The sequence below is a fragment of the Glandiceps talaboti genome, chromosome 9 (assembly GCF_964340395.1).
Source record: "Glandiceps talaboti chromosome 9, keGlaTala1.1, whole genome shotgun sequence".
Lineage (NCBI taxonomy): Eukaryota > Metazoa > Hemichordata > Enteropneusta > Spengelidae > Glandiceps > Glandiceps talaboti.
Window position 1 is genome coordinate 15,466,146 of NC_135557.1, and position 27,960 is coordinate 15,494,105.

At 35.8% G+C, this 27,960-nt stretch overlaps 1 protein-coding gene across 1 annotated transcript; it reads right to left on the bottom strand.

Moving 5' to 3' along the window:
- Positions 1-4,284: 4,284 nt before the first annotated feature.
- On the bottom strand, positions 4,285-27,960 carry LOC144439859 (xanthine dehydrogenase/oxidase-like). The gene is made up of 30 exons (XM_078129095.1): positions 27,922-27,960; positions 24,584-24,641; positions 23,901-23,997; positions 23,188-23,293; positions 22,210-22,404; positions 21,796-21,903; positions 21,287-21,364; positions 20,949-21,090; positions 20,356-20,523; positions 19,913-19,986; positions 19,033-19,129; positions 17,831-17,940; positions 16,860-17,053; positions 15,870-16,107; positions 15,623-15,740; positions 14,925-14,976; positions 14,504-14,603; positions 14,143-14,262; positions 13,684-13,902; positions 13,017-13,150; positions 11,955-12,135; positions 11,172-11,363; positions 10,289-10,440; positions 9,853-9,934; positions 9,064-9,288; positions 8,371-8,445; positions 7,884-7,936; positions 6,318-6,498; positions 5,163-5,351; positions 4,285-4,458 (listed from the first exon to the last, which is right to left on the bottom strand). Exons 1-30 carry the CDS (start codon positions 27,958-27,960, stop codon positions 4,285-4,287), a joined length of 3,951 nt encoding a protein of 1,316 aa, XP_077985221.1.

Consider the following 27,960-nt stretch of genomic DNA (forward strand, 5'->3'; position numbering starts at 1 on the left):
CGCTAAACACATTTATGAATGACTTTTTAAGTATATGTTTAGGGAAAAACATGTAATTCGAATCAAGATTATTAATTATTGTGTCTCCCCCCCCCCACAAAGGTACACCCTAATTTAACAGCACTGAAGTCTGAAAGAAAGCAGAGAGTAGCTCATTTCATAGAACTTGAAACCACAAGTAATAGTAAACAACATTGAGATCTAATAAGTAATGTCTTGACATTGCAAAACGATGCGTTAAATGGCATTAGGCAATTTCAAAGCTGCAAAGTATTTTGGCAATTCTCAACCTGGATGCTGTTCAATTTAATTAGAAACTATTTTCAGTTATGTATATCTAATGATAACTTTCATAAGAATCTATATGATTTATATGGTATGTCATTCATATAGTCATAAAGTGTAACGAAATTCAAACTTATCATTGATGATATATCCCATAATTGAGTAATCGTAATTATGCAAATAAGTGATGACATAATGCAAGCCACGTCATTTGTATATTGTATGTATTATTGAATCTTCAAGTTTGACAAGACTTTAAGCTACTAGTAATGATAATATCACCTAAAGATTTAAATAATAAATATTACAATTTTCCAAAGCACAGAAAACATACCATCCAGGCTTAAGACGATGCTAAATTTATCACCATGAGTATATTAGCACTTGAGGATAATTGGCATGACTCCACTGACACACACACACACACACACACATTAAACATAATAAAAGTCGTGATTCCTCCACATTTCCTGCTCATTGACATTTTAACACTTTGTATGGACTGTTTTAGTGCCTCTGTTATTCACAGACATTTCTAGAACGAAATTTATGTCGCTGTCTTAAAGTAGTTTAATATTTTTATTCTTTTGTAAAGTAAGTTTAAGTTTTTAGTTGTTGTAGACGTGGTGCATTACTTGAAAAAAAAAACCACGAAAATAATTGCACAAATCAAGATAGTGACTCGTATAATGATGATATCGATCCTGAAACATTCCTACAGAAAATTTTTGTGTCGGCATTTTGAAATAAATAAGTGATAAAGGGTGGTTGATTTTCTTTTAACAATGAGTTGTTAATTAATACTGGCCAGGGATGTATTATCTATGCTTGGAAAATTGCATTTTGATTGTTCATTTGAGTTGATTTTTCGGAACGGAATTGAGTTCTGTCCCACTCACCCTTTTGAAACATGATACTGTAGTAAATAACGGCCAACATGTGCATTAGTGCAATATACGGATCTCCATTTATCTAGCAAACTGCTTGATTTTACATGGCCTTTATATTGTTAACATTTCATGTTTACTGTTAAGACTGATGATATACGTACCACGCGAAGCAATATCGTCAAAATGCCTCATAAATATACTTTGGATACGACATCTATACATTCTTGCACTATTGTAACACATGGGATCGTTGACATCATATTTTCTACTGATCACTGTCTCACGTTAATGTTAATTCTCCATCTGTGTTACATTTTGATCCCCGCACCAAGCTGACAGATCATATAACTATACTCGAATCACTCCCATAACTCCACTTGTTCGCGGGGTCACCTTAGACTTTTCAAATTTTAAATTCTTATAGACTTAAATTATACAATACTTAAATGATTGGATGATAAAACCATCACCACCATTAATGAATAATATTGACAAATATCAAAAGTAGCTAAACAATGTGATTACACCATTGTTCTTCCAGCTGCCTGTAATTAGTCATTATTTGACATTGTTGATCCTTTAATAACTCTTAATATTGTAATTGCAGAATACTATTCACGTAATGCAAATATTTTTCTAAGTGTTAATTCACGACAACTGAGAGATCACTGTGACCTTGTATCATATCAAAACTTTGTGAATATCAGAAAATTATGTTCTGTCATCGGTAACACTATTGTGTACTAGGGGGACTACAGTATGACTGTGAACATGACATCACATGACCTACTTCATAAATTATAATGAAACATTATACGTATCTTTGTTATCGTCATTGTAAGAACTGAATAGGTTTTGGTAAACATGATGAATATTAGTTGCTCATTTGTATAATTAATGATTTTTGGTAATTAGGCTGTATTTTTGTAATTCAAATTTCACATTCAGTATAATTTGAATTTAGTACATTAGCAACACTTTTTACTAATCGATCCTCGGGTAAGGGCAATAGTTTAGTAAATTGAAATTAGGAGAGGGTCAAGTTTGACTTATTTTTTATCACACTATGCAGTATTTTATAATTTTGGCAAGATCCCACCGGTACAAAATCCTCCTGCTACCACGTGCACGTCCCATCACTGCCACCATTGTTACAAATTATTATCATAACATATCAGTGAAATGCAGTGAATTAACTGTTATTAGTGATATGGGGCGAGGAGCGAGTCTCACAGTAGTTAAGGGGAACAGTCTGGCAAGATATTGAGGAAAATGTTGTTGGGTGGAGTTGTTGACCTTGTTCCTGACATTGTCAGTTGTGCGCTCATTTAGTCTTTGGAATACCGGACTTCAGCTCAGCCAATTAGAACCAAACTCGGACATTAAATTAATACAAATAAGAACTAACTGTTATGGTAATACTAGGAAACAACATATGCCTTTAAAAACTCAATGTGGTCGGATCTTACTGAATAAACATTCCTCGTCACTCGTAGGATTAAGACTCAGGACCTCCTGACTACTAATCATGTGCTGTAACAACTAAGCCATGTGGAAGCGGTGTTAACAATGTATTTCATTGAAATGTGTGAACTGGGGGAGAGTCGGGATACGGAAATCTAGCAAATTTTGTCGGATTTACACGTGGTAGGAAGTCAGTGCAGTGAGGCTTTCAAAGCCTTCAACCCCCACCCCCACACTATACAAGCCTTAAAGTTGCTAATTGACATACATACTTTCTTTCTGGTAAACTATTCCAAATTCACTGACGAAAAATATTTGTGTATATCAAAGCAAGATCTGTCCTGAAATTTAAACTGTGCATTGGTACATGTGTCGTGCATGGGTACCGATACAGTTCACGAGTTCTCCGTTGAAATACCATATGATGTGATAGGAAATATTGGTAAAGATAATTTCATCTTGAGTCAATGAGAGGGAGTTCGATATTTGCACATTGATCTTACCAACAGTTACTTTCCAACTATGCCTATACAGTGCAGTGCAGTCATAGGCTTCCAACAGGTTGTAATAGGTTTCCAACAGGTTAGAAATGTCAAGAGTTGTTCGCACATGTACAAACACACCAAAGGTCATAGGTTGGGCTAATATATTCATACATCATGACTTCGAGTACTTAACTGTAGTGATGGGGTTTTCCCTACTTGTGATAAACACATATCATACATGACGACAACAACGCCACCAACGTCAGTATTAACTACACTGACACTGGGCACGAAAAGGCTATTGATTATGTTGAAATATTATACTTGGTCGAATCTATATAAATCATTTAATCATGAAATTTATTAACTATAATGTGTATAATAGCAAACAAACATATGGTTTTTATTGTTAATTAATTGAAGAAGGTATAGATCTGACAATTGATGCGAGAACAATTCTACACAGAAAAATACATAACAAAATTCTGTAAAATGTGAACCTAATCATTTCTTCGCATGGCTTTATGTAAAAGATTATGAGTGAGTTTAACTGACAATTACTTTACCCAAAGAAAGCCACTTAAAAAGAATTTTTAGTAGACATGTTTATAATGTGAATTGATTATGCATAACACAAGATCCATTTAATCAATGAGAGAACAGTAGACAATTGTATTTAATCTGTCACACAATATCACTGCATGCCTTTGACAATAAAGGGTGTACAAGCTACAGTCTATGTTTGAACCTTTCACAGAGTTGTTTCAAAATCTGGTAATCTCAAGATAATGTGTGCAATAATTTGCTAACCTAAGTACTTTCCAATAATGTTTACTGTAATAACTTTAGGTTATAAGGTTGCTATAAAGTAAGAACGTGGATCAAGTGTTAGGTAGAGCATGTGCCAATAAAAAAGATAACATATTTAATTCCCCACTGCTCTATAATCATTGATAACACAAAGTAAACCAAATTATTTATCACACTGTAACAAGAAATACACATATACCCTTTTAAGAGTCTGCTTTGCAAATTATGTCAAAAACTCTGGTTGCTAACTTCTATTTTCAAGCAATCTGATCACCATGGAGCATTCTATTTGAAGAATTACGAAAGATATGAATGCAATGTTATTGTAATGTAGTATATTGTAGAACACATCACATATCCTTGGTAAACTGGTCGACGCAAGCGATACGAATCTTTTCTGCTGTTGCTGGTGGGTCTAGTCTAACTACACCATGGATACCAGCATCGGCTCTTGCTGCATAGAGGGCGTCCTTGGTAGCGAAGTAAACAGAGCTTCCAAGGAAAACAGTCAGTTCACTTACATTCTGAAAAAATGTATATAATAACATTGTAAATGTAGTATAATCTAACAAAAACAAACGCATTTAGATTCAAGGATTTAAACCCTGCTTCTTGAATTTAGCTGTTACCCTATCAGTAGTGCCATGGAAATTAGACAGAATGGCATTCCTTTGTTCTGGATCCATTTTTTAAATAGCTTTGCCAGGCACTTGTTATCACACCTACATTTTAAATTCGAATCTGAACTGATTTGGGCCATTTACAACTGCACAAGCTGCCACCTGAACAATATTTGAAATTGTTTTGTCAGCTATAATGACTTACTCAAATATTGTACACCTAGAACAATATTGATTCAAATCAACTGTGGGTGTATGTATTTATGCACCTGTATACATAATACTACACAATAAATCCAGTGAAATTGATATTGGGTCCGTACCTAAAAATAAGGATTCCCAATGCTATCTCGATATCAATCTGTTGCTGTACAACGTGTACGTCTGGATGCAATCGACCCCTAATTAACATGCACAATGTCTAATTATTGGTATTTTAACAATTTTCAGTGAATATATTGTTGGTTGTCTGATCAAAAAAGTAATGTTCCAGTTGCAACTAGTGCACGATTGACCAAAAAGGGTTAAAGTTCATGTTAACCGCTTCTTTTGTTCATTTATATGGTCACTATTGTACAGGTTTTTTTCATGGATACGTTTTATCTCACCTTAGCAGAGTAAATACCAAGATTATTAGGACACCCTTTCAACAGATGAACATTGAATTGTTGTGGTATATCCTTCACTCTTGGTATTCTATACAAGCCTGGTCCAAGACTTAATAATTCTCCGTCAGCTGATCTACGTTCTTCCTCCATAGTAAATAGACCATATCCTTGCATAAAGCCTCCTTCGATCTTTACAAATTGACAGAAAGTAGCACAAAATAAAATTACAACCGAGGTCGTAGTTGTTTAGAAAGTGCAGTCTAGGCAAGATCATTATAACTGAACCAGCGTTCTTTCCGGTTGAATATGCGGCTTAGTGATATTGTATCTGCCTATTTATACGTTTGTAGTAATTGCACGAGTGTAAAATTAACCACGTTTCAAAACTGTGATAATTATAATGAGTCAACATTACCAGACATGTCATATTCAACATCAAAAACAGTTGAGGTTATCCGAGTAAAAAAAACACGTCTGACAAGTTAAAACATTAAAGCAATGTCTCCGTCAAACATACCATGTCTGTGATGGGTGTTACATTGTAATATTCTGTCTGTACCTAATACAACTATCATTGATACATGTTACACACACATTCAAAGACACTTTCACTAATATGAATCAAATGGAGAAATGACAACGGGTTCAATTATAACACAGACAAGTAAGAAGACAGATTGGTAATGGCTATTGTTCGACGTGTTAATCTGGGGATTAACAGCTCGATCCTTGCCTCAGGTACACTACAAGGGTCTCTTGCGCTTTCAACGTTACACCGAAAGCTACCGAAATCCCTCTTCGGGTACTATCGGTGTTTTGTTGCCAATCTGTCTTCTTACTTTTCTGTGATTATAATAATTACATTATACTTTCCTCACAGCTTTATTCTTGGTTGTATTAATACAAATCTATGTGTTTTAACTGTTACAACAGTTGATGTATAAGAACAATAGCAGCAGCCGTGTTTGCCATTTCTATGCGATCTTGATATCGAATGCTGAAGAGCATGCGCATTTAGCACTACAGTACCATAAATAAGGATGTGAGACAATTGTTAATGAAATCTCTCTTTTCGAAAGATACTGCCATTGTCAAGTACGAAATTATGCCTAATTAGCATATGGAAGTAGTTCAAAAGTCAAGTTGTACATCTACCTGTCCAATGTCAAGTGCAGGGTTCAAACTATCCCCACAATCAACTACAATGTCTGTCCTCAACACTTCAAAGTCACCAGTCAGACAATCCACTTCAACCTCTGAGCATGCGCAACCATAGGCAAAGTAGTAACCGACTGCTCCGGTTCTTTCCGTCCAATTCATTGGATCACCAGGGGGTCTAAATTTGAAGAAGAGAAAACGCGTTTTGGTAGCCGTGTTATATATATTATGATCAGTTGGTTCGGTTACCAAATGTCAACGCTGATGGCTCTCTTCATGGTCAAGCGATGAGACTTGGTATTTAAACCTAGCAATTTCAGATTTTACAATGCTGTACTATTTCTTTCGTAACGGAGTTCAGTCAGCGCGTATCCGATATTTATAAGCAAAATTGGTTTTCTGATGTTTGCTCCAAGGAGTCTTTAAATACATACTGTAATTTCAAGAGCGTATTAGAACCAGAAAAATATTTGTTGCAGCTTTCAGATGTAAGATACAGACATGCATTAGCGAGGATTCGATGTGGGAGTCATAAGTTACGTATACAGGAAGGTCGTCACAGCGGCTTAGATGTTACTGAGAGAATATGTGAAGTATGTTCAGAGGGTATAGAAGATGAATTTCATTTTCTATTAGTATGCCCTTTGTATCAAACAGTGAGGGAAGCTTTACTACCTCAGTATTACTGGATATTTCCTACACGTCAAAAGTTTTTCAATTTAATGAATGTGCAGTCTGCAATATTACTAAGAAACCTTGGTAAATTTATATACAAAGCAATGTACTTAAGAGAGGAATTCTATTCCAGCTAATGTCATTACACTCTTTCTGCTTGATGTATTATATTATTTTTTGGTCACGTAGGCCTGTGGCCTGTAGTGATAATAAACATATTATTACCAATGGGAAAGAAACTCACATATCTGCACAGCTCCTGTCGCACCTGTCTATTTTTATTATAGTAAATTTCACAGTACCTTTTTGCTTTTCTGTTTGATACAACTGGAAACTGGACATGCTACACTTTAAGATAGCTAGGTTGAATGAGTATAGTTTCTTGCTACATTTTGTCTAAATGAAATGAAGTACACATGTCATACAGACAGTCAAATGAACACTGCAAAGGACAGTTTAAGCGCCCTTTATCTTGTGTTTGATACTACGAAAAACACTGACACCCAATTTTTAGCATGGGGTTACAATGATTTATTTCATTTAAACTAAGGTTAACATAAAATGTTATCTTGCTACTGAAGTGTGGCATATGCAATTTCCTGTTGGTTTCTGTGTGGTTGTATCAAACAGAAAAGCTGAATGGTGTTGGGAAATTCACTATATGTCTGGGTATTCCTCGACCTGTCCCAACCCCACCCCTTCTGTTTGTCGAATGTTATTGTCAAGCTTTCTCATGTGCAGCTGTCTCCTCCAACTCTGTATGCTAATGTCTCTCCCAGATCTCCTTAGCAGTCTTTCTTTGTGTCTGTCTGTCTGTCTGCCAGCCTGCCTGTCTGTGTAGTATTACTATAGATACTATATAGTCCACACTACAAACAATTGACCTACTTATAGAAGCCCCTTGCAGAGAGATCTACACGGTTGTCGTACGCTTCTTTTACCTGTAATATAGAGTAACAGTTGACACGGTCAAATATATGCAGTCAAATTAGATTGCGAAAACAGCTTTTTGTGTTTTGTGTGTTTGTGTGTGTTTATTATGGAAACGACCCGTAACATAACAGTACCTAACCTTAACCCTAACTCCAACTAGTTGCCCTGAATGAATGCCAAACTCACAAAAAAATAATACAAAATTAGACGATATAATGAGTCAAAGTAAAATATCACACTCTGCTTATTCAATTTTATAAAATGTTGTCCTCCATCGAGAACTGATTTGTAACATGTGAACCTCTATTCCTATTCCCCAAACTCTCCTCCTGGTAATTACTGAAGGTTCCCTTATTTTCAATCTCTGCATATTACGTAAGATACAGCGGTTCAACAAATTCATCATCACACGAATATATAAATATTTGATACATTTACATACCCATTCTTCCCATGAGCCTTTAGGGTTTTCGGCCATAGTAGGTTGCAGTTTATCCATTATACTTTCACATGCAATCTATAGGTTTATAAGGATAAATTCAAATGTTATGATGTTTATTTGTTTTATGCATACAATTAATACTTATGTGGTTGGCTTGTAGATGGGTTTTTAATTTTGGCCTCTGGCCTTGCTCACCATGGGCTTGTCAAGGTTGTATGACCTCTGACCCAGCTGCAGCTGGTCAAGGGGTTGTGATTAGAGTTTAATGGAAATATAATTGTAGGAGGAGAAAATATAAATTTTTCTTTGCCATTGAATAAAATACTCTATACCATGTGTGGAATTGTTTAAATGTATATTAATTATTTATAATGCATGTTACAGGTACACATGATTAATAATTAATACAGATCATATCTGCAGTCGGTTGGGTAGTGTTCACAGCAAATAATTGAATTTGAATCAATCAAATTTATTGTATAACTGTAAAGAAAACGATACATCCAAGAGATAGCAATCAATCGACCACGAATTTCAATTGCAAACTGGCATCGTGTGTGTTGGTTTGTTTTTGTGTTTGTTTGTTTGTTTGTTTGTTTGTTTGTTTGCTTGTTGATTGATTGCTGTGTGTATGTGTATGTGTATGTGTATGTGTATGTATGTTAAATAACTCCCACTGAATTATAAACTCACCTTCACGGCATTGCCGAATAAATCTGACCCAACGCCTCCTCCTGTAATTGTTGTGTTAGCGTTCTTATCAGTGGCTGTTTCGTTGGCATGGATACGATCTATAGGTATGTGTAACACTCTACTGGCAACTTGTATAGTTTTAGTGTATAGGCCTTGACCCATCTCTATACCACCATGTGATATCAATACACTTCCATCAGTATATACCTGAACCAATGCACCACCCTGATAGAAATAACAGTTAAAGTTACTGCAAAATAGTGTTTGTTGAATTTTCAAAGGTAATGCTGGGCGTACACCATAGACATACTTTTTATAAGAGCACATAGATTTATCTATCTATCTATCTATCTATCTATCTATCTATCTATCTATCTATCTATCTATCTATCTATCTGTCTGTCTGTCTGTCTGTCTGTCTGTCTGTCTGTCTGTCTGTCTGTCTGTCTGTCTGTCTCCCTCTCTCTCACTCTCTGTTTGTCTCTCTGTCTGCCTACCTAATAATTAGACGCTGTACATGTCGAATTATAGGTCGATTTGTTACAGTAAGTTTACAGTGATTTTAGGGTGCGATTGGATTTGTTGTATATGACTAAACAAATACATCTATACAAGGTGTATACTATTAAGAGTAGGTTATTTTCAACAAAACCTTTTTCAAAACCGAACTCAAGTTGCAGCTTGTGCAGATTCAAATGATAATCTCTTGATTTATCAAAGAGTAAATCACGTGACTGTAAGGACCAGCTACATATTGGGTGCACGTCATCAGTCACTCTTCACAATTACCTGATTTAGAAATCCTCCAGGAAACCCACATTTCCGTTTATTCGGATTAATTGATATTCCTCTTTTTTTCCATCGGTTTTCCCTGAAAAATTGAAATCCATTATACCCACAGGTATGTGTGTAATATACAACCATTAAATCGAATTTGTAGATATTTACCTACAAAAACAGAACTTTTGTAGGGAAAATCGTATTTTTACACCTTGAGTAAATCTTGCACAGCAGTTGTGTAAATGCGGTGAGTACAAAAGTACAAGTTTCACCTTTGATCTACGATACCAACGGTGATATCTTCCCTGGAGACTGTAGACAATCAGACTTGTACCTTATCCCCTACTACCATAAGCTTTGACACGTGATGATCATGTGGGAAACAGTTGTAGAAAAGGTGCACAAAGTTAGACTTTTCGTGCAGTGATATCATAAGTTTACAAACCTGTTGTAAGCATCAACAGCGGCCCGTCTTTGATGGAAATTACTGACTTGCAAACATTCATCCCAACATCTTCTGATATTCCCAACTTGGTTCAGTAACTGATTGAAATGGTTGAACTTGTCTTGGCACGAATACATGTTGACTTCCCTCATCTACAATATAAAATAGATAACAGTAAGAAATGACATATTATCATTTGTTGTAATTTAGAGAAATAATGATAATAAAACCATTCAAAAGAAATCTCATTAGAGTATAAAATTATTTCTCTTCTGTAAATTCTTGAAAATAATTCTTGATCATATGAAATCTTATCCAAACTAAAAGGGCATACACAGATAACTCTACATTTAAAAAATGACATTTTGAACAATTTCCCTAAAATTCATACAATCAACGTTCAGTGGTCATTTTGACAAGATTTCAGATAGGTTCGAGAAAAGGTTTCATTCGTCCATAACTAGCAAGGTGAACTTTTACAAGCTCTCAATAACTCGAGTGTCTGTAGTTTTGTGAGGAAATCTATGCCCTTCTAGCCTGAAAAATCCAGGCGCTGTTTCTGCTATATATAATACGCTCTGGGTAGCAAGTGATTACTTTGTTAACCAACGACTGGGTCTTTCAGACTAATGATCCACGGGAACTTGGAATTTACACCGAGGAAGTTATTTCCCACCAGTGTGCATTGCCATGAGCACTACATTGATTGTGGGCTGGATAGGCACAATAAAATGTGCACCATAAACAGTATAGGTAGGGTTTTATTAATTTAAATTTCTTTCGAGCGTTGAGGCAAGCCTTAAGAATTGGCTTATTTTTGTAGAAAACATAGATTGATTATATATAGCTGGTTGAAGACGTGGCGACACTTGAAAGACGTTACCTGTTCTTGTGAAATACCACATTTGACGGCAATATCATGAATTATCGTCTCACAAAACATATTACCACTCGGTACACCAAAACCACGCATTGGACCAGTGGGAGGAATATTAGTTATACACACAGCACCAGTGCCTCTGAAGTGTGGAATACGATATACCTGGTCAACTGCGGAGATTGCTTGCTTCACTCCCTGCAATGAGTAACCATACGTTATTGAAGTTACATGGTCAAATAAAATAACTTAGAGCTTCATAAATTCCCTTGAGTCAAGATTCAACATCTTACAATACTTACTAATAGCTTTTGGATATGAAATCAAATTGAACTTTTTTTAGTACGTAGCGTGTACGCTTTAGTCATTTCATTTCAATCTATCTATCTATCTATCTATCTATCTATCTATCTATCTATCTATCTATCTATCTATCTATCTATCTATTTATCTATCTAATTTATATCTATCTATCTATGTATCTATGTATCTACCTATCTATCTATCTATCGATGAAATATATATATATATATGTGTGTGTGTGTGTGTGTGTGTGTGTGTGTGTGTGTGTGTGTGTGTAATTTCTTGTTCTGGCGAAGACTATTCACTCAAAAACAGACATACCAGTAAGAAGTTCCTCAATACATTATGTATAATACTGTATATGCTGACCTAATCATACTCCATTACTAGTTGAACACTAATCAGAAATTTTGAAGCCGTTTCAGTGTAGTTTCAGTGTAGCCCATCCAGTCTTCTTGTGGTGATATTTATATCTCTTTGACCTACCTCTATTGGCTCTCCAATTGTTTTGTCACCACCAGCATTACCAATAATAGATATGTCAAGTGCCCTCACACGACCGTCAGTTGTATATCCAACTTTATATTTGGCCATCATAGGAACTCGTCGTGTCGTTGCTTTCATGTCGGTATCTCTGCTCAGAACTACACGTACAGTTCGATTTAACCTGTGTGTACGAAACAAATATATTGAAATAAAACTTTTAATTTTGTGTGTATGTGTGTGTCTGTGTGGATGTATGTCTGTCTGCCTGTCTGTCTGTCTGTCTGTATGTATGTATGTATGTATGTATGTATGTATGTATGTATGTATGTATGTATGTGGGTAGGTAGGTAGGTAGGTATCTATATATATATATATATATGTGTGTGTGTGTGTGTGTGTGTATGTATGTATGGATGGATGGATGCATGGACGCATGTATGCATGCATGTATGTATGCATGTATGTATGTATGTATGTATGTACGTAATATGTATGTATGTATGTATGCATGTATGTATGTATGGATGGATGGATGGATGCATGTATGCATGCATATATGTAAGTATGTATGCATATATGTATGTATGTATGTATGTATGTATGTATGTATTTATGTATGTGTTTATGTATGTGTGTGTATGTATGTATGTATGTATGTATGTATGTATGTATGTATGTATGTATACATGCATGCATGCATGCATGCATGCATGTATGTATGTATGTATGTATGTATGTATGTATGTATGTATGTATGTATGTATGTATGTATGTATGTATGTGTTTATGTATGTGTGTATGTATGTATGTATGTATGTATGTATGTATGTATGTATGTATGTATGTATGTATGTATGTATGTATGTGTGCATGTATGTGTGTATGTATGTATGTATGTATGTATGTATGTAAGTGTGTATGTATGTATGTATGTATGTATGTATGTATGTATGTATGTATTTTGTTTTCAAGAACCATGGTCATCATACCATGGTCATAAATTGAAATCACAGGACTTAATTAATCTATCATTTTAACACATTTAAAACTCTGATAACTTACTTTCTAGCAGCCACTGCAGCGGAAGCAGCAAACGCATTGGGTCGATTAACCTTTCCACCAAAGGCTCCACCAATTCTTTTGACTTTACATGACACTTTATGAGCTGGTACACCAAGGGCAGCAGCAACATTCATCTACACCAAAATATATCAAACTTTATAACTTAGATTTAGAATGAATGAAAAAATTAAATTGAGAAATTATGTATATAGAGTAAATAATACACACATAAACATTTGTCTGTCTGTCCGCCCCTTCCCCCTCCCTCCCTCCCTCCCTCCCTCCCTCCCTCCCTCCCTCTCTCTCTCTCTCTCTCTCTCTCTCTCTCTCTCTCTCTCTCTCTCTCTCTCTCTCTCTCTCTCTCTCTCTCTCTCTCTCTCTCTCTCTCTCTCTCTCTCTCTCTCTCTCTTTCTCTTGGTGTTCATCAAATGAAGTTGCTACCCTTGCATCAATTTGTGCAAAAATGAATATGAAAATATTGTCAATTTTTAATTTAGAAGATCACCATCTTTTGATGCAAGTCATTTCTTTCTTTTTGTATATCCCTTCTTGTTTCTTCTTTTTTTCTAAGTCTTGTAATATGATGTCTTTCTTTATTATATATTTATTTATTTATAATATAGGTAATAAAAAACATTTTAAAAAGAACATATAAATATATCCTCACCTGTAATGAATGTGGCCATTGTGTAGTACAAATAACTTCCATTTCGTCAATGTCTCGGGGTCGGCAAATACAACTCGTTGTCTCCATATAAAAGTGTTCCTGCGTTCCAAGCATGATTTCTCCTGCCATCACGTGATCACTCCTTTCGAATTCTTCTTCCACATCACCAGTCTCATATTTCCAAATATCGGGATCAACTGAATTTTTAGCAATGGCATCCTGCAAGGTATGTGGTTTATAATGAGATAACTCAAAACAAAGGGATACTAACAACAGGCCACGATATAGGAACTGAAGGATCCAAGAATGTACTTTTAACAGTACGAGAAGTATTTTCAAATTTCCTAAAAGTTCATATCTATGCGTTTGCATTATAGTATATTGTCAAACTTTACAAAAATCAACTCGACATCATGATATTTGTACAACTTTGCCTCCAAAATTATTTTCTTCTTGTACCTTGATCGAAATTATAGCTTCGAGAGGTTCGTATTTGACTTCTACTACTTTTACCGCTCTCTCGGCGATTTCTTTACTCTCTGCAGCTATTGCGCCAACCAGCTGACCAACATACACAACCTGTTGAAGGAAGTAAAGTACAAACAGCAGTCATTTTCCGATTCCAGTACTATACACCACGATCTTCAAATTTGAATTATGGTATTTTGAAGTTGACTGTAACTTACGCATGACGTAATTACAAGAAAACAGGACAACAGGTGAGATTATTGACACTGCAAATATATTTTAGTAATTGTATTTTATAAAATATTTCAAAAGTAATTTAAAGATGCTCTTTGATTAAGAACACTGAAACAACCTTCTTTGGAGCGAACACATTATCGACCCTCGGTATGTCATCTGCACTTAAGAAGCACTTTACTCCTGGCAGATCTAATGCTTTGGTCGCATCAATTGATCTGGAAAAAAAGGTAAAAAATAAAAAACTTTAACAAAAAATATATTTTGACTTTCAATCATATATAATCCTTTAAAAAAATTCTGGTTTGACGAAAAATAAAACAATAATCTCAAATAAATGAAAACTTGTTTGAATTAAAATAATGTGAACATGGAATAAAAGTACATAAACGGTTAAAATTAGTTTGTAAGTACGAAAAATGTAAAATACTATAGCTAAAATAAAATAATATTTTTGGCCAGAACGGCTTGCCATACTCACGCGTCATGGGGTTTTGTCATATTAATATTATATTACAAAAGAGACAAAAGATGCTTACATGATCTTGGCATGAGCAAAGATGCTGAGGACAAAAGCCATGTGTAGTTCACCTGCAGAAAAATAATTCCAAGACAAGGATAGTCCTTAAATCTGGTTGTTTATCATAACACTTAAAAAAAAAAATTTGGTCTGGTCTGTTAATGTTTTTTAAATTTAAAAAACAGTACGTATGAGTTTTTGATGCTACTGTTATTTCATAATTATACTGTCTGAATGACTTAGAAATAATAATTAAAATCAGAAGGAAACTGTGAAGTTGTTGTTTTATTAAATTTTCCAAATTTCCATAAGCAATCTCTGATACACGCCCGTACGTAGAATTGACATCTGACAATCAGTGACTCTGTGCATTGTTGCTAAACCTGTCTTAGAGGACGTTGATTTTGTTTTGGATTGCATATGATGATGATGATGATGATGATGATGATGATGATGATGATGATGATGATGATGATGACGACGACGACGACGACAGTGGTGGTGGTGGTGGTGGTGGTGGTGGTGGTGGTGGTGGTGAGGAGGAGGAGGAGGTAGTGGTCGTAGAGAAGTGTTCTACTCGTGCTTTGGGATTCCTTTTTCACCTTAATACATTGACATACAGATTTGCAAACTTGGTAATATCAAGTGAGGTATGTCAACACATTACTTATATCAAAATGTTTGGCTCAATTTAAGGTACGTAAACGAAATACTTACCCTTCTCCTGTGTGACGTCATCGCAATACAAAGCCTCGCCAGTGGCTTGTTGAATACCAGAACGATGCATAACAGGACGGCCGACCGGGTCACTGTTTCCTTCTCCACTAGCAATTTTCTAATAAGAAAGATATTGGATAAATAGCATTTACTAACATAACACCTGGTTCATTCATTTTTAGTTTACCACAGTTATCAGCGACGAAATGTCAAATAGTCAGTATTTCAGAACGAAATCTGTACTAACCTGGTAACTCTGTTTACTTTGAAGTGGATGTCTTGTCTGTGGTTCGATGGCACTACGGACGTTCAGTGGTATGTTATCAATCCCAGCTGTGGAAGCTATTTCGTTGAAGACATACCAGTAAAATTTGAAGAAGAAACCTTGGATAAGTGAACGTCTGTACTCCACACTGTCTCCTAAAAGTTGAAGTTCTCCGACCAGAAGTTGAAGTGTATCATTGAGGAGAGATTCGTCCCAATACCTATTATGCATTGTACAAAAAATGTTATAATACATCATTCCATATAGCCTTCAGTGATTTGCTAATATCGTACCACGTGGCATGGACGATTCATCCATATTGACTTCAATTTACATATAGAGGTACTAGTCACGTTCTACATTTCCGAGGTCAACATTCACGTAGCACAACGTCCTATACGTTATTTTCGTCGACTATTGGAAGAATATGCCAGCCTGTGGAATATAGTAAAACACTTATTGCCTGACATTATTTCGTGCACCAATAGATGTACACTGTGATACAGCTATCATTTCCATTAGCTTTCAAACAAGGCATAAGTAGCGGCAAGACCTGACAAATTTATACCATATTTGGATATTATATAACAGTTCCCTATAAACACTAACTTATTATTGGGCGGAATTCTGTGATAGATTAGTAAACATGTGATGGTAATGAATGTGTGGGTGGCTTTCCTTGAATTTGAAATTTCATATCAGGACCCCGTTAAGCTAGACGGGAGAAGAGATTTGACGTTAAGGATAGCATCTGGAATAGTGTCAAACCTGCAACCTGTAGATTTCAAGCTGGCTCCGTTAATTAACCATTTGATCATCAGGACCCCATTATATATATATATGTTTTTTATTTGTGTGTTGTGTGTTGTGTGCGTGTATTTTCACATGCTCTTTAACGCTTTTTTTTGCCATTTCTGGCTCCGTTAACCATCTGGCACCTTATCACGACCCATAATATGTATATGTATTTACCTGCCAATCAACGCTTTAGTGGTTTTTGTTGCCGTTTTCACAGTTTTACCAACGCCACCAAAACACAGTCTGATATTTTTTAGTGTGGTCTGATCATCTTCAAATGCTACATACATCCCAGCATTCAATGCGGTAACACTGTCGTCCCGTCTGTGAAGCAGCTTTTGGACTTTGTAACCATGGCAGTATTCGTTCTGGAATTTCAAAATTTCAAATGTAAACTTTTAATTGTTAATTTAATTTTCCAGGAATTACAAACGTTCATGGTAATTAACGTATGTTAACTTAACATTTACCTTGACCTTGGCATCTGCTAAACTAAGCTTGATATTTACACCATGCACACATTTCAACTTACATAACATACATCGGATTTTATCAACTGAACGACAATCGTAATAGGGAACTTGCAAACCACAAATAATCAATTCATAGTCACCCTGATCATTGTGGGAGGTTTATTTTATCGGTAGTGCCAGATTAGGTATTATGATAACCACAGATAATCCCATAGTACTTTGTGTCTGAGCATGCTCAGTTTGGATTGCAAGTTCCCTATTGTAATAAGAATCCAGACTTCACTTCATAACTCTTGATGCTTACGATACACTTAATCAATTCAACTGTATGTGACACCCACGTTATTATAGTTGAACATTCATCTTAAGTTGGAAATTGACCGTTGATATCATTTATCTTTCGATTAAACACTTAAACGTTGTGTACACAGTCATACAATATCAAAGAAACTCAATGTTTACTTAAAGAATATTTATAGCAACGGTCCAAAATATTCATACCTTACGTGAGGCATTCATTTTATATAGAGTTTGTGATGATGCCCGTATGGTGACCTGTTACGTCATTTTAAGTTACCACGTGATAATGAATTGACGAATCACAACGTTGGAAACCGATTAGGTGTGTGTCACTATACACTTTGATCACAGAGCGTGTATGAAATTACCAACCTTAGTTGTAAACGGAAATGTTACTGAAACCAATACTTCATCTTGCTCGATGGCTGTCACGTGGTAGTCGGTGAAGAAAGCGGAAGTCAGCGGAACGACCCGCAATGGCCCTGTAATGAAAAGTAGAATATTAGTAGTTAGTAAATAAATGAAAAAATTTGAATGGTGATAGATATGTAACTTTAATTGTTTAGGAATTAATGTAAATTGTCTAAACTTCTGGTTCTGTGAAACTGTACATGAGATAATAATATAGGCGTACACAATACACTATTGACGTGTGGTGTGACTGGTGGCCAGGATTGCATTTATTGTTCACGTGGTAAGACGCAGCGTAAATCTCCTATAGAATTAGCTAGTGTGTATTACGAAATGATAGCTTCATTTTCCAAGACATATAATTGCGGTCATTCACTAAAAATAATTGGCAATCGTCCAAAATATGAAATGGCTTAAAGTAAAGTAATGTTTTTGCTAGCCTACCTTGGACGACTAACACTACTATACTATTTCAGCTATCCTAACTGTAGCCTACCTGTAGTCTCGAAGTGTCGTCTCGAAAGACTTACGCTACTACAATATTTCAGCTATCCTAACTGCCATTTGAATTTTCGCTCAACTCAACGTGGCACACAGTCTGTAGACATGGTAACATTTAAAGCACACCCAACCACGATCGCATGCGCATAAATTGACATAAATTAAAATAGAATAAAACTCATTCCCATACCGGACCTCTCATGATGACACATTAATGATGGTTTTACAATGTGACCTGATTGCGCTATTTAAACAATGTCATGACTAATTACGTATTCGACCACCTGTGTAGGAATGCCTTTCTAGACCAGATCTACATAGATTTTTTTTTCAGTCATGAGAGCTGAAATAGTGTAGTAGCGATAGTGTTTCAAGATTACAAGTACGCTACAGTTAGGATAACTGAAATTGTGTAGTAGCATTAGTCCTTCAAGTCTACAGGTAGGCTACAGTTATAGCTGAAATAGTGTAGTACTAGTAGCATTATTCCTTACGTCTACAGGTAGGCTACAGTTAGGATAGCTGAAATAGTGTCTAGCGTTAGTCCATCAAGACTACATGTTAGCTACAGTTAGGATAGCTGAAATAGTGTAGTAGTGTTAGTCCTTCAAGACTACAAGTAGGCTTTTGTTCTTGCACCTGGTTATCATTAACTATATTACCATTGCTAGATGTGATATTTAGTGAACATCCTGCCGCCATCATAATAGGAATCAAGTCTGATAAAGGGCTAGCAGCCATTACATGACTTCCAATACCCTAGATAAACAAAAACACAGAAATATGTTATTGTATCCGTTCACTATAGGCTTGCCAGCATACAAAAATCTCGTGAAAAATTTGTATCGGGAATTTCATTACTTTCTACTTGAACGTGATATCAAGCCAATTTTAGATATTGTCTTCTCATGATATATACTACGGAATATAACACGAATTCTTAACATTATAAGGCGAAAGAAGTTTACATTTTTAAAGGTTTAGCTTTTGTTTGTCGATTCCAATCAGATTGACAAATTCCATAGTTACAGGTAACCTCTAGGTGGTGGTAGGATCAGCTTATTACAATTAAAGCCTGAAAAAATAATTGTCTGGTCCCGGTTAGCTAACCCCGCCTAGTTTTTCACTGCCGCCCCTAATTCATTTTACATATGCAAGATAAAAATAATAAGATCATGAAAATGTTGAAGTTTTGCAAGAAATAATGGATGGGAAAAGTGAAATCAACTTAAAATGACATTATGAAACTGTTCATCCAATCTACAAAGGCTGAACATCTGATCGGAAGAAACCAATAATACAGAGATCATATGGAAAAACTATCTGAACTAGAAACTCACATATGAATAAAATAAATATATAAAATAAAATAAAAAATCTACCTACCCTACCTGTTCTAAAATTGAGCATAATTGGAACCAAATGTTTTTTCTAGGCCTTAAATAACAGTACAGTACAGTATAGTACAGTACAGTACAGTACAGTACAGTACAGTACAGTACAGTACAGTACAGTACAGTAAAACTAACGTAGATTACTTACCGCTTTGTTCCGTGTCTGTTGACCAAAACTTTTCGCCATTTCAAGAAAGGCGACAAACAAGCCAAGTTGGTAACCTAATAAATAAAAAAAAAATCAGAAGAATTAAAAACTAGAAATAGAAACGTTTAACTTTTAATTCAAACCAACAAAGAAATTTGTTATTCTATTACAAAGTTTTCTATAAAATAAAAAGAATAGAAACTCAAACTTTACACAGGATATACAAAATGGAATAATACATTTAACTGCCACATGTATTAGACCGTACAGTACATATTTACGTGTTTTAACATAGGTTATTTAAAGTAGAAATGTCACAACTCTAATGTTTTGTCGAGGCGAACATATAAAGTTAGCCATATCAATTGTTACCAAGTAACTTTACTAATTATAGGACAAAATACAGAAACGTTTTCACATATTATAATTAAAGGTAAACATACTTTGTCCTTGACAGAGTTTTGATCTATAAAAGTCGTTTATAGTTGCCAGGGTAACAGATGCTCCGAACTTTACTCCATCTCCACTTATCTCAATGTTAGTCATTTCTGGTACATGTGTAACACATATTACAGTGGGATTGATGGTTCCAGTTATCATAGACTTTAGTCCTAGATATGAAAACAAATGATTAAGTCTCAAATACGGACAGACAAACAAACAGATAAATAGACAGACAGACAGACAGACAGACAGACAGACAGACAGACAGATAGACAGACAGACAGACAGACGGATGGATAGCCAGACGGATGGACGAACAACAGGGTGACAGACAGACAGACAGACACAGACACAGACATACATACAGACAGAGAGAGACACACACAAACATGCACGCACACACATACATACATACATACATACATACATACATACATACATACATACATACATACATACATACATACATGCATGCATGCATACATACATACATACATACATACATACATACATACATACATACATACATACATACATACATACATACATACAAACAGATATATGATTATCAAAGATATCATACAGCACTCACCAATATCTAAATTGCCTGATACCAGCCTAGCAACAGGGTTTCTTGCTCTGATTTGAAGGAGTTCTTGTAACGATGTAGGTCGTGACCAAACTAATCCATTCTTTGCAAAAGTCACACTTTTACAATGGTAGTCTTTGTTTAACTTTGATGATAAAGAGATGAAATATTAATTGTTACACTGAAAAATACAGACTTAAAGATATGTTGTGTGCTAGTATTTAAAAAAATGACTGGTTAAAATTGTGATTTATATCGCCTTCAAGTCCTTGTACAAAATATGCACTATGTGTTGGTATCATTTCACCAAAAACATATTTAATGATGATAAATTTCCTTACCATCAGTTCTGGAGGAAATATCGGTTCCTGGGATGGGTCAAATGGTATAAATTTGTTGTCATACAGTTCAATTCCAACCTGAATAAAAACAGTAAAGAATTCATATTGTGAATTGTGAAAGAAAGGTTTATTTGATTAGTGAATATGATGAATATGTATGTTTAGCTTTTAAAAATTCAGTAAAATTCAATGTATGCAAATAATTTCAATTGTCGCGACACGAAGGTCTTACAATGGCGAACGCGCCAGTTCAAAAAGTTGTGTCATAGAGCTATCGTCTTTAAAAGGAGACACGACTACGGGAAATAAAGGTACCTTCATAAACTATGATTTATCATATTCATTAGAGATGTTTTAAATTGAAGGCAATAAGCACTTAGGAGTCACGAATATTCATTGTGCAACCATAAATATATTATTTCTGCTGACTCCCTCAGTAAAGCTAAGATACTCTATAAAGGCACATTGAGCCCTCAGCGGTGAGATTCTGGATTACTAATTCTTCTTACGTCATTGTCAGGTGTATGACCTTTAACATCATCAACTACGTCGCCATTTTCTTTAGAGAAAAATTTCGCTTGACCGCAACAGTTTTCACTATTTCCACAGCATCCTTCCTGTATAGATAATGAGGGAACATTGTATGAAGGTACAGCTAGATGTTGGAAATTTTCTTTTTGTTGACTGAACAATGTAAATGGACCAGGTATCGAGATGTCGTAGATAGTATCACTACATTTTCCAAGGTCACGATGAGTATATAGTAAGACATGCTTTGCAACTGGTAACATATCAAAGTCATATTAAATATCAACATTTCTTGGAAATGATTCGGACAATAATTTGAGAATTGAAAGCGACCATTTAAATAAATTAGAACAATTAATTTAATGTTTATAAATTAATAAGTTATTTGTATTTACTTCAATCTTTGCAAATTTTTGAAACCCTTCAAGAATGGGTCGATATCCTGTACATCGACACAGATTTCCTTGCAAGGCATCTTCTATCTCCATGGCACTGGGTTGAGGATTGTTTCGTAGCAACGTGTACATTGACATCACCATACCAGGAGAACAGAATCCACATTGTGATCCGTGTGCTTTGGCTAGACGTTCCTGTACACGTCAGAAAGTGGAAGTTAATGTTACTACGATATGACAACATGGAGGTGTCGTCGGTAGGATGAATGTGGTGGGGTTGATTGAGAGGTCAACTTTCTACAACGTTTTAACTGTTCCAAAGTACAATAATGTTCGACCAACTGTATCTCTTAGCCTGTCTCACGCTGTGCTACTGCTACCTACTAGTAGCAAGTGTATACTATTGATCACAGGGTAATCTGGTATACTAAACAAAGACTTAGAATTCAAAAGAAATGCCACTCCTAGAAATAAAGGTATATTGGTGAACTGTGGATTCTGGAAGTCTACATCAACATTTACATATCATTTATATTACGAACGGTTCGAGTTGAAACATGTTATTCATTCATTGTCAGGATTACTAAATGACATTGGTACGCATTGCCTCATGGGAGTCAGAAACCTGCATATGTGATAGGAGAACATAAATATTTATGACTGTTTCACTTGAGGGAAATAAGCACTCAGGAGTCATGGATGTTTACTACGTTAAGCTCTTGTGTTTGAATGTCTGCAGAAACAATGGGATATGGAACAAGTTCAACTCGGGATTTCTAGGCAATCGCGCGCATATTCGTAAATGATGTAAACTAATGAAATAACTCAAAAGAACCCATAGTTTCCAAACTTTGTAAATGCCTTTATGTACTGAAGTGGTGTTCCTCTTTGTAAATTCCATCGGGCCATGTAAAACATGTACTGGTATACCTATACAAAGAAACACACAGAATTCAGTATGAAAATAAATGCCCTCACCTGGACTGGGTGTAACTTATTGGCATTCCCAATGCCTTCGACTGTAGTTATAGCCATTCCATGCACAGCACATATCGGTACAAGACATGCATACACAGATTCATGACTGAAGCATTAAGAATCAATTGTACAATCATCACGTACCAACTTTTTCTGTGCACAGTTATATTTGATAACTGGTAATAACATTTTTAACAGTTGCATTCTTAAAAGGAAGGGTGGATTTCCAATGAGATTTTGACACAGACTTCTATAATGGAATGTTCTCCTTCTCACTTTTTTTAAAGTTAAGACTATGCTACCACTTTCTCTGTCTGTCTGTCTGTCTGTCTGTCTGTCTGTCTGTCTGTCTGTCTGTCTGTCTGTCTGTCTGTCTGTCTGTCTGTCTGTCTGTCTGTCTGTATGTCTGTTTGTTTGTCTGTCTGTCTGTCTGTCAGTCAGTCAGTCTGTTAGTCAGTCTATCTGTTTAAGACGGTCTGTCTGTCTTTCTGTCTGTCTGTCTGTTACAATATCTCTAAAACAACAGTATGTCAATTATAATGAAATGACATACGTCTTCCCTATATGATTTAAGAATAGAAGGAACTTGAATGGTTATGGTAAATAACGTTGAAGAAATACGATGGACTTTGTATGTGATTGACTAACAAATGTCTTTAAACACCAGACTGTTGATAAAACTAGTGTAACACTATATTGTGAAAAAATGATACATGATTTGTTCAGTCCTCAGGTCATATCTTGATATCATAACAGTACATGCACCACAACCACCTTCTCCACATCCATACTTTGTTCCAGTCAGCTGTACTGGGTTCAAAGGTTAAGGAATTCGAAGATCGAACTTTTGAATTGCGCCACTGATATAATGATGTTATAATATATATGTGCCTGTGTGTCTTTGTCTGTGTATCTATGTCTATTCATGTGTGTCAGTGTGTCCATGTCTGTCTGTCTGTCTGTCTGTCTGTTTGTTTGTTTGTTTGTTTGTTTGTTTGTTTGTCTGTCTGTGTCTGTCTGTGTCTGTCTGTCTGTGTGTGTGTGTGTATGTGTGTGTACGACTTATTCTTGCCTTATCAGAATTCAAAAGACAAACGAGTTATAGTTCGCCACTTGGTGTGCTCTTTGAAATCAACTCTGAGACAAGAAGTGAGGGTGTAATGTAATTCTATAGGCTATTCTGACATAATCAGCATATCTCACCTTGTGTTCGAATTCGGTTTCACAGTAAATGTTGGTTGAATTCTCAACCAGCTAAGTTAAAAAAAAAACAGTGCGTATATTTTAATGTTGATATTGTAAGTACAAGAAGTGATTTGTAGACAAACTAGATAACACAAGTAATAAGAAGAACAAGAAAGTAATGAAACTATTATGTGGTGAACTTTAAGGATACACTCACTTCGTAGATAGTTCAGCAAATTTGTTCCAGGATCTGGAGAATTCTCTATGATCTGTTTATAAAACGAAACAGAATCGTCAAAATGTCTCAGTAAACAGAAAATATGCAAAATTATGTAAATATCAGAGGCGCGTCGTTTTCTATCAACGTAGTCTCGTAGATTTTAATACCATGGCATTTCTACGAAGTTCAACACATTCCGAGAATGCGCACGGCGTCTTTTTGTGAGTAAGTTTATTTGTCAACTTTACTTTGCCGATGTTTTGAACACATAAGCCATGTTCATATCTTAAAAAGTTTCAGTTTTGTTTAGTAACACTTCATTGCTTCAATTCACGGCGTTATACATTTATTCACCGAGTTACATTTTACAGCTGTAGCTTCATTAATTCATATCTTTTACTCGGCGATTTTTACTTCTCTACCTTTGTCGCTCTGTGCAATTCAGCCTTTAGTAAGGGAAAAGTCCAGTCGGACTCTACAACAGGAAAATAACGGGGTGGTCCAATATAAATGACATATAATAAAGCCTAAACGTAACTGTTTGGTTCCGGTTAACCAACGCTACCTAGTTTTTTTACTGCCAACCCTAAACGTTTTTAAAATATTCGAGAGAAAAAATGATAAAATCGCAAAAAAAAAAATTGTGGTGAAGTCTCACGGGAAATAGTGGATGCGGAATCTGTTATTCCAATCTGTACTGTAACGGCTGTACATGTGATAGGAAGAAATAAATAACACATTAAAGATACCATTTGGAAAACAATGGGAAACCCGAACTACAGTTCACGCTACTTACAGCGTGTGATTTTTGGAAGAACGCTACGCTCTTGAAACTAACCGATCCTATGGCGAACACGTCACTTGATATACAGCATCACACGGTCTATTTTAATGGCCTCGTTGCTATTTTGTACACGTAACATGTGTACTATGAGAACCCAACGTTCTGAACTTATCCTGAATACAGTTGTGGGGACCACAATGACTGAATCACGGCTTTGTTTTGACCACGCAACAATGCGTTCAAATATACTAATCCAGTGCTATTTGAACATAAATGTAACATCTAGAAAAATCACATTTCTTGTACCAAAATCAGTTTTATTCATCTTGAAAATTCCCGACACAAAATTCCTTGTATGAAAATGAATTCCCAGGTGACATATACTAAAAAAAATATTCGACCAGCACTCCGCTGCACGTCGTACTGATCATATCGTTGCACCCCGGGCAGATAACCAAATATCAAGGCGATAGTACATACTATCAGTGTCACCTTGTCAGACTCAGATCTGTATGGCTCATTCATCAATGTAAGCTCTTTGTAGTAAGTTCTCAATAGGGGAGTGCAATGACTTCAAGGTCAGATAACAGATTATGGTGACCGGTATCTCATAGGGCCATGGCCATAGGGTGGCACAAAGGGCTGTTTGGCTCATTCATCAAGGTCAGCTCTTTACAGTAAGTTCTCAATAGTAATTGCTATTGCTCGTTTGTTCAAAGAGTTAAGGCCTTGGCCCCAACCACACTCACGGAGTACAATTTACCAAGAGAGAAAAACAAAGTATTGACAAAACACAATAAAAGACTGGCAATTTGTTAGTTGCCATTTTCCTTTTACAAAATTACCACGGCGTTTAAACGATTTAAAATAGTACAAGTCAATGAACATGACATACTCCCATACTATGATTGGGTTTTAAGGAACTGGCAGTTTTTGTTGTCATTTTCTTGATATCACTACTCTGATCACGCAACAACACTTGTGAACCTAAATCAAACAGACTTAGATATGTTGTGTCTGCTCGTTGGACATGGAACATGCCTACTCTTCAAGATGATGTGATGGAATAAACCATTCAACAATAAAGGTTGGGTCGGGTACAGGGAGGGGGTCTGTTCAAGCAAGTCTGAGTTATGGCTTTGGACATGGAAACTGCGCCAACAAAATTGCTGTCAGGCAGCCATATCGGATTGCATCACGACGAAAATGGATATGCACATATATGTCATAGAAAAAATTGGTCCAAGCATCTCCAAGAAACGGCTCTGGACGGACGGATGGAACCCCAGCCATAAGTCCCCGTCCCGGACTTGGTCCGGCGGGTACTAAATATACAATAGTAATGACACAGATAAAAACCAATGGTGACCGACATTTCATATAATTGAGAACGGGCACAATCACTTCACACCAGGGACTGAGTTTGATTGTCTGGTAAAGTAGGTGCGGCACCCTTCAGACAATTGCAATGAGTGAATACGAACTTTTTTCAAAATACGCTTTAAGAATCTTTGAAATATTCACTGCAAAATGAAGTCAGAGTATTGAACCATACATACCATTGCCATCTTGTCAGATTCACATCATAATGTAGCTCAGAGGCCATGAAAAACTGTCTGAATGCAAAGTGTTTCTATTATTGGGGCGGGGAGGATGTTCAAGCTCAAGGTCAAAGGTTGTTGGTGGAAAAGAAAGAATTAATCATTATTAAACGCCATACGTATAGCATCTCAAAATAATAGTCTCTAAAACGAAATAAAATCACCAATATTTTGCGTTTTCATCGTTCTTTAACTAGAGGTGGAGGGAAGATAACTATGTGTGTACGACACGACACTAGTAATGACCGACACTGTAAAAGTGGGTGTGTTTTTTAGTGTGGTTTTTGTTAAAATAAACATGGGTGTATCTTTTTTGAGGTCAGCATGTCTATACAAAAGAATGTACTTTCAAATACAAAAGAATGTACTTTCAAAAGTAGTACATGCCTACGGCTATAGAATATACACTGGTTCCCATCTGATCCCCACAGAGCTCTATTAGTGCTTCGGTCGCGATCGATGGGAGTACTGGGTGCTGTAACTTAAGCATTGATATTATAGTATCCTCCGCTACGGAGGTCAAATACTAAATGAAGTAAATGCTTAAAGGTATTTCCTTCTCTTCATAACTGAACATCGTGCCATTTACGCAAGGTTATCTCTAACAGGTTAAAAAAGAGTTAACTCGAAACGTCTGTCATTTTTACTGGATTTAGAATCAAGTCCTGTATCATCAAATAACGTTTGCATCATTCGTATTCATCAGAGTCCTAACGACATTTTCTAACACATATACCATAATTATAAAAGAGTCCACTGTGTACATGTGTACACATACGCCCAACGAAAGCCACAGTAAATTGACAATTTCGGAAACAATACAACAAATAGGTAATCCCTTGTTAATAATATGTGGTATCATTGTTGATGAAGATATATACTTTTGTTAAAAAGTTTACAACGACCACAGTACAGTGCATGAACGATGAGTCTTTTTACATTACCTGTCGACCATTGATAAAGAATACCAGTGCTTCCGACAT

What these genes read in the sequence shown, in the direction of transcription:
- LOC144439859 (XM_078129095.1), bottom strand. Translation starts at nt 27,960, where the DNA reads ATGTCGGAAGCACTGGTATTCTTTATCAATGGTCGACAG. An exon ending in CTGAGGACTGAACAAATCAT is followed by an intron (nt 23,294 to 23,900) that starts GTATCATTTTTT and finishes TTAATGCTTCAG; the next exon opens with TCATGAATCTGTGTATGCAT. An exon ending in TATTCGGCAATGCCGTGAAG is followed by an intron (nt 8,446 to 9,063) that starts GTGAGTTTATAA and finishes ATAAACCTATAG; the next exon opens with ATTGCATGTGAAAGTATAAT.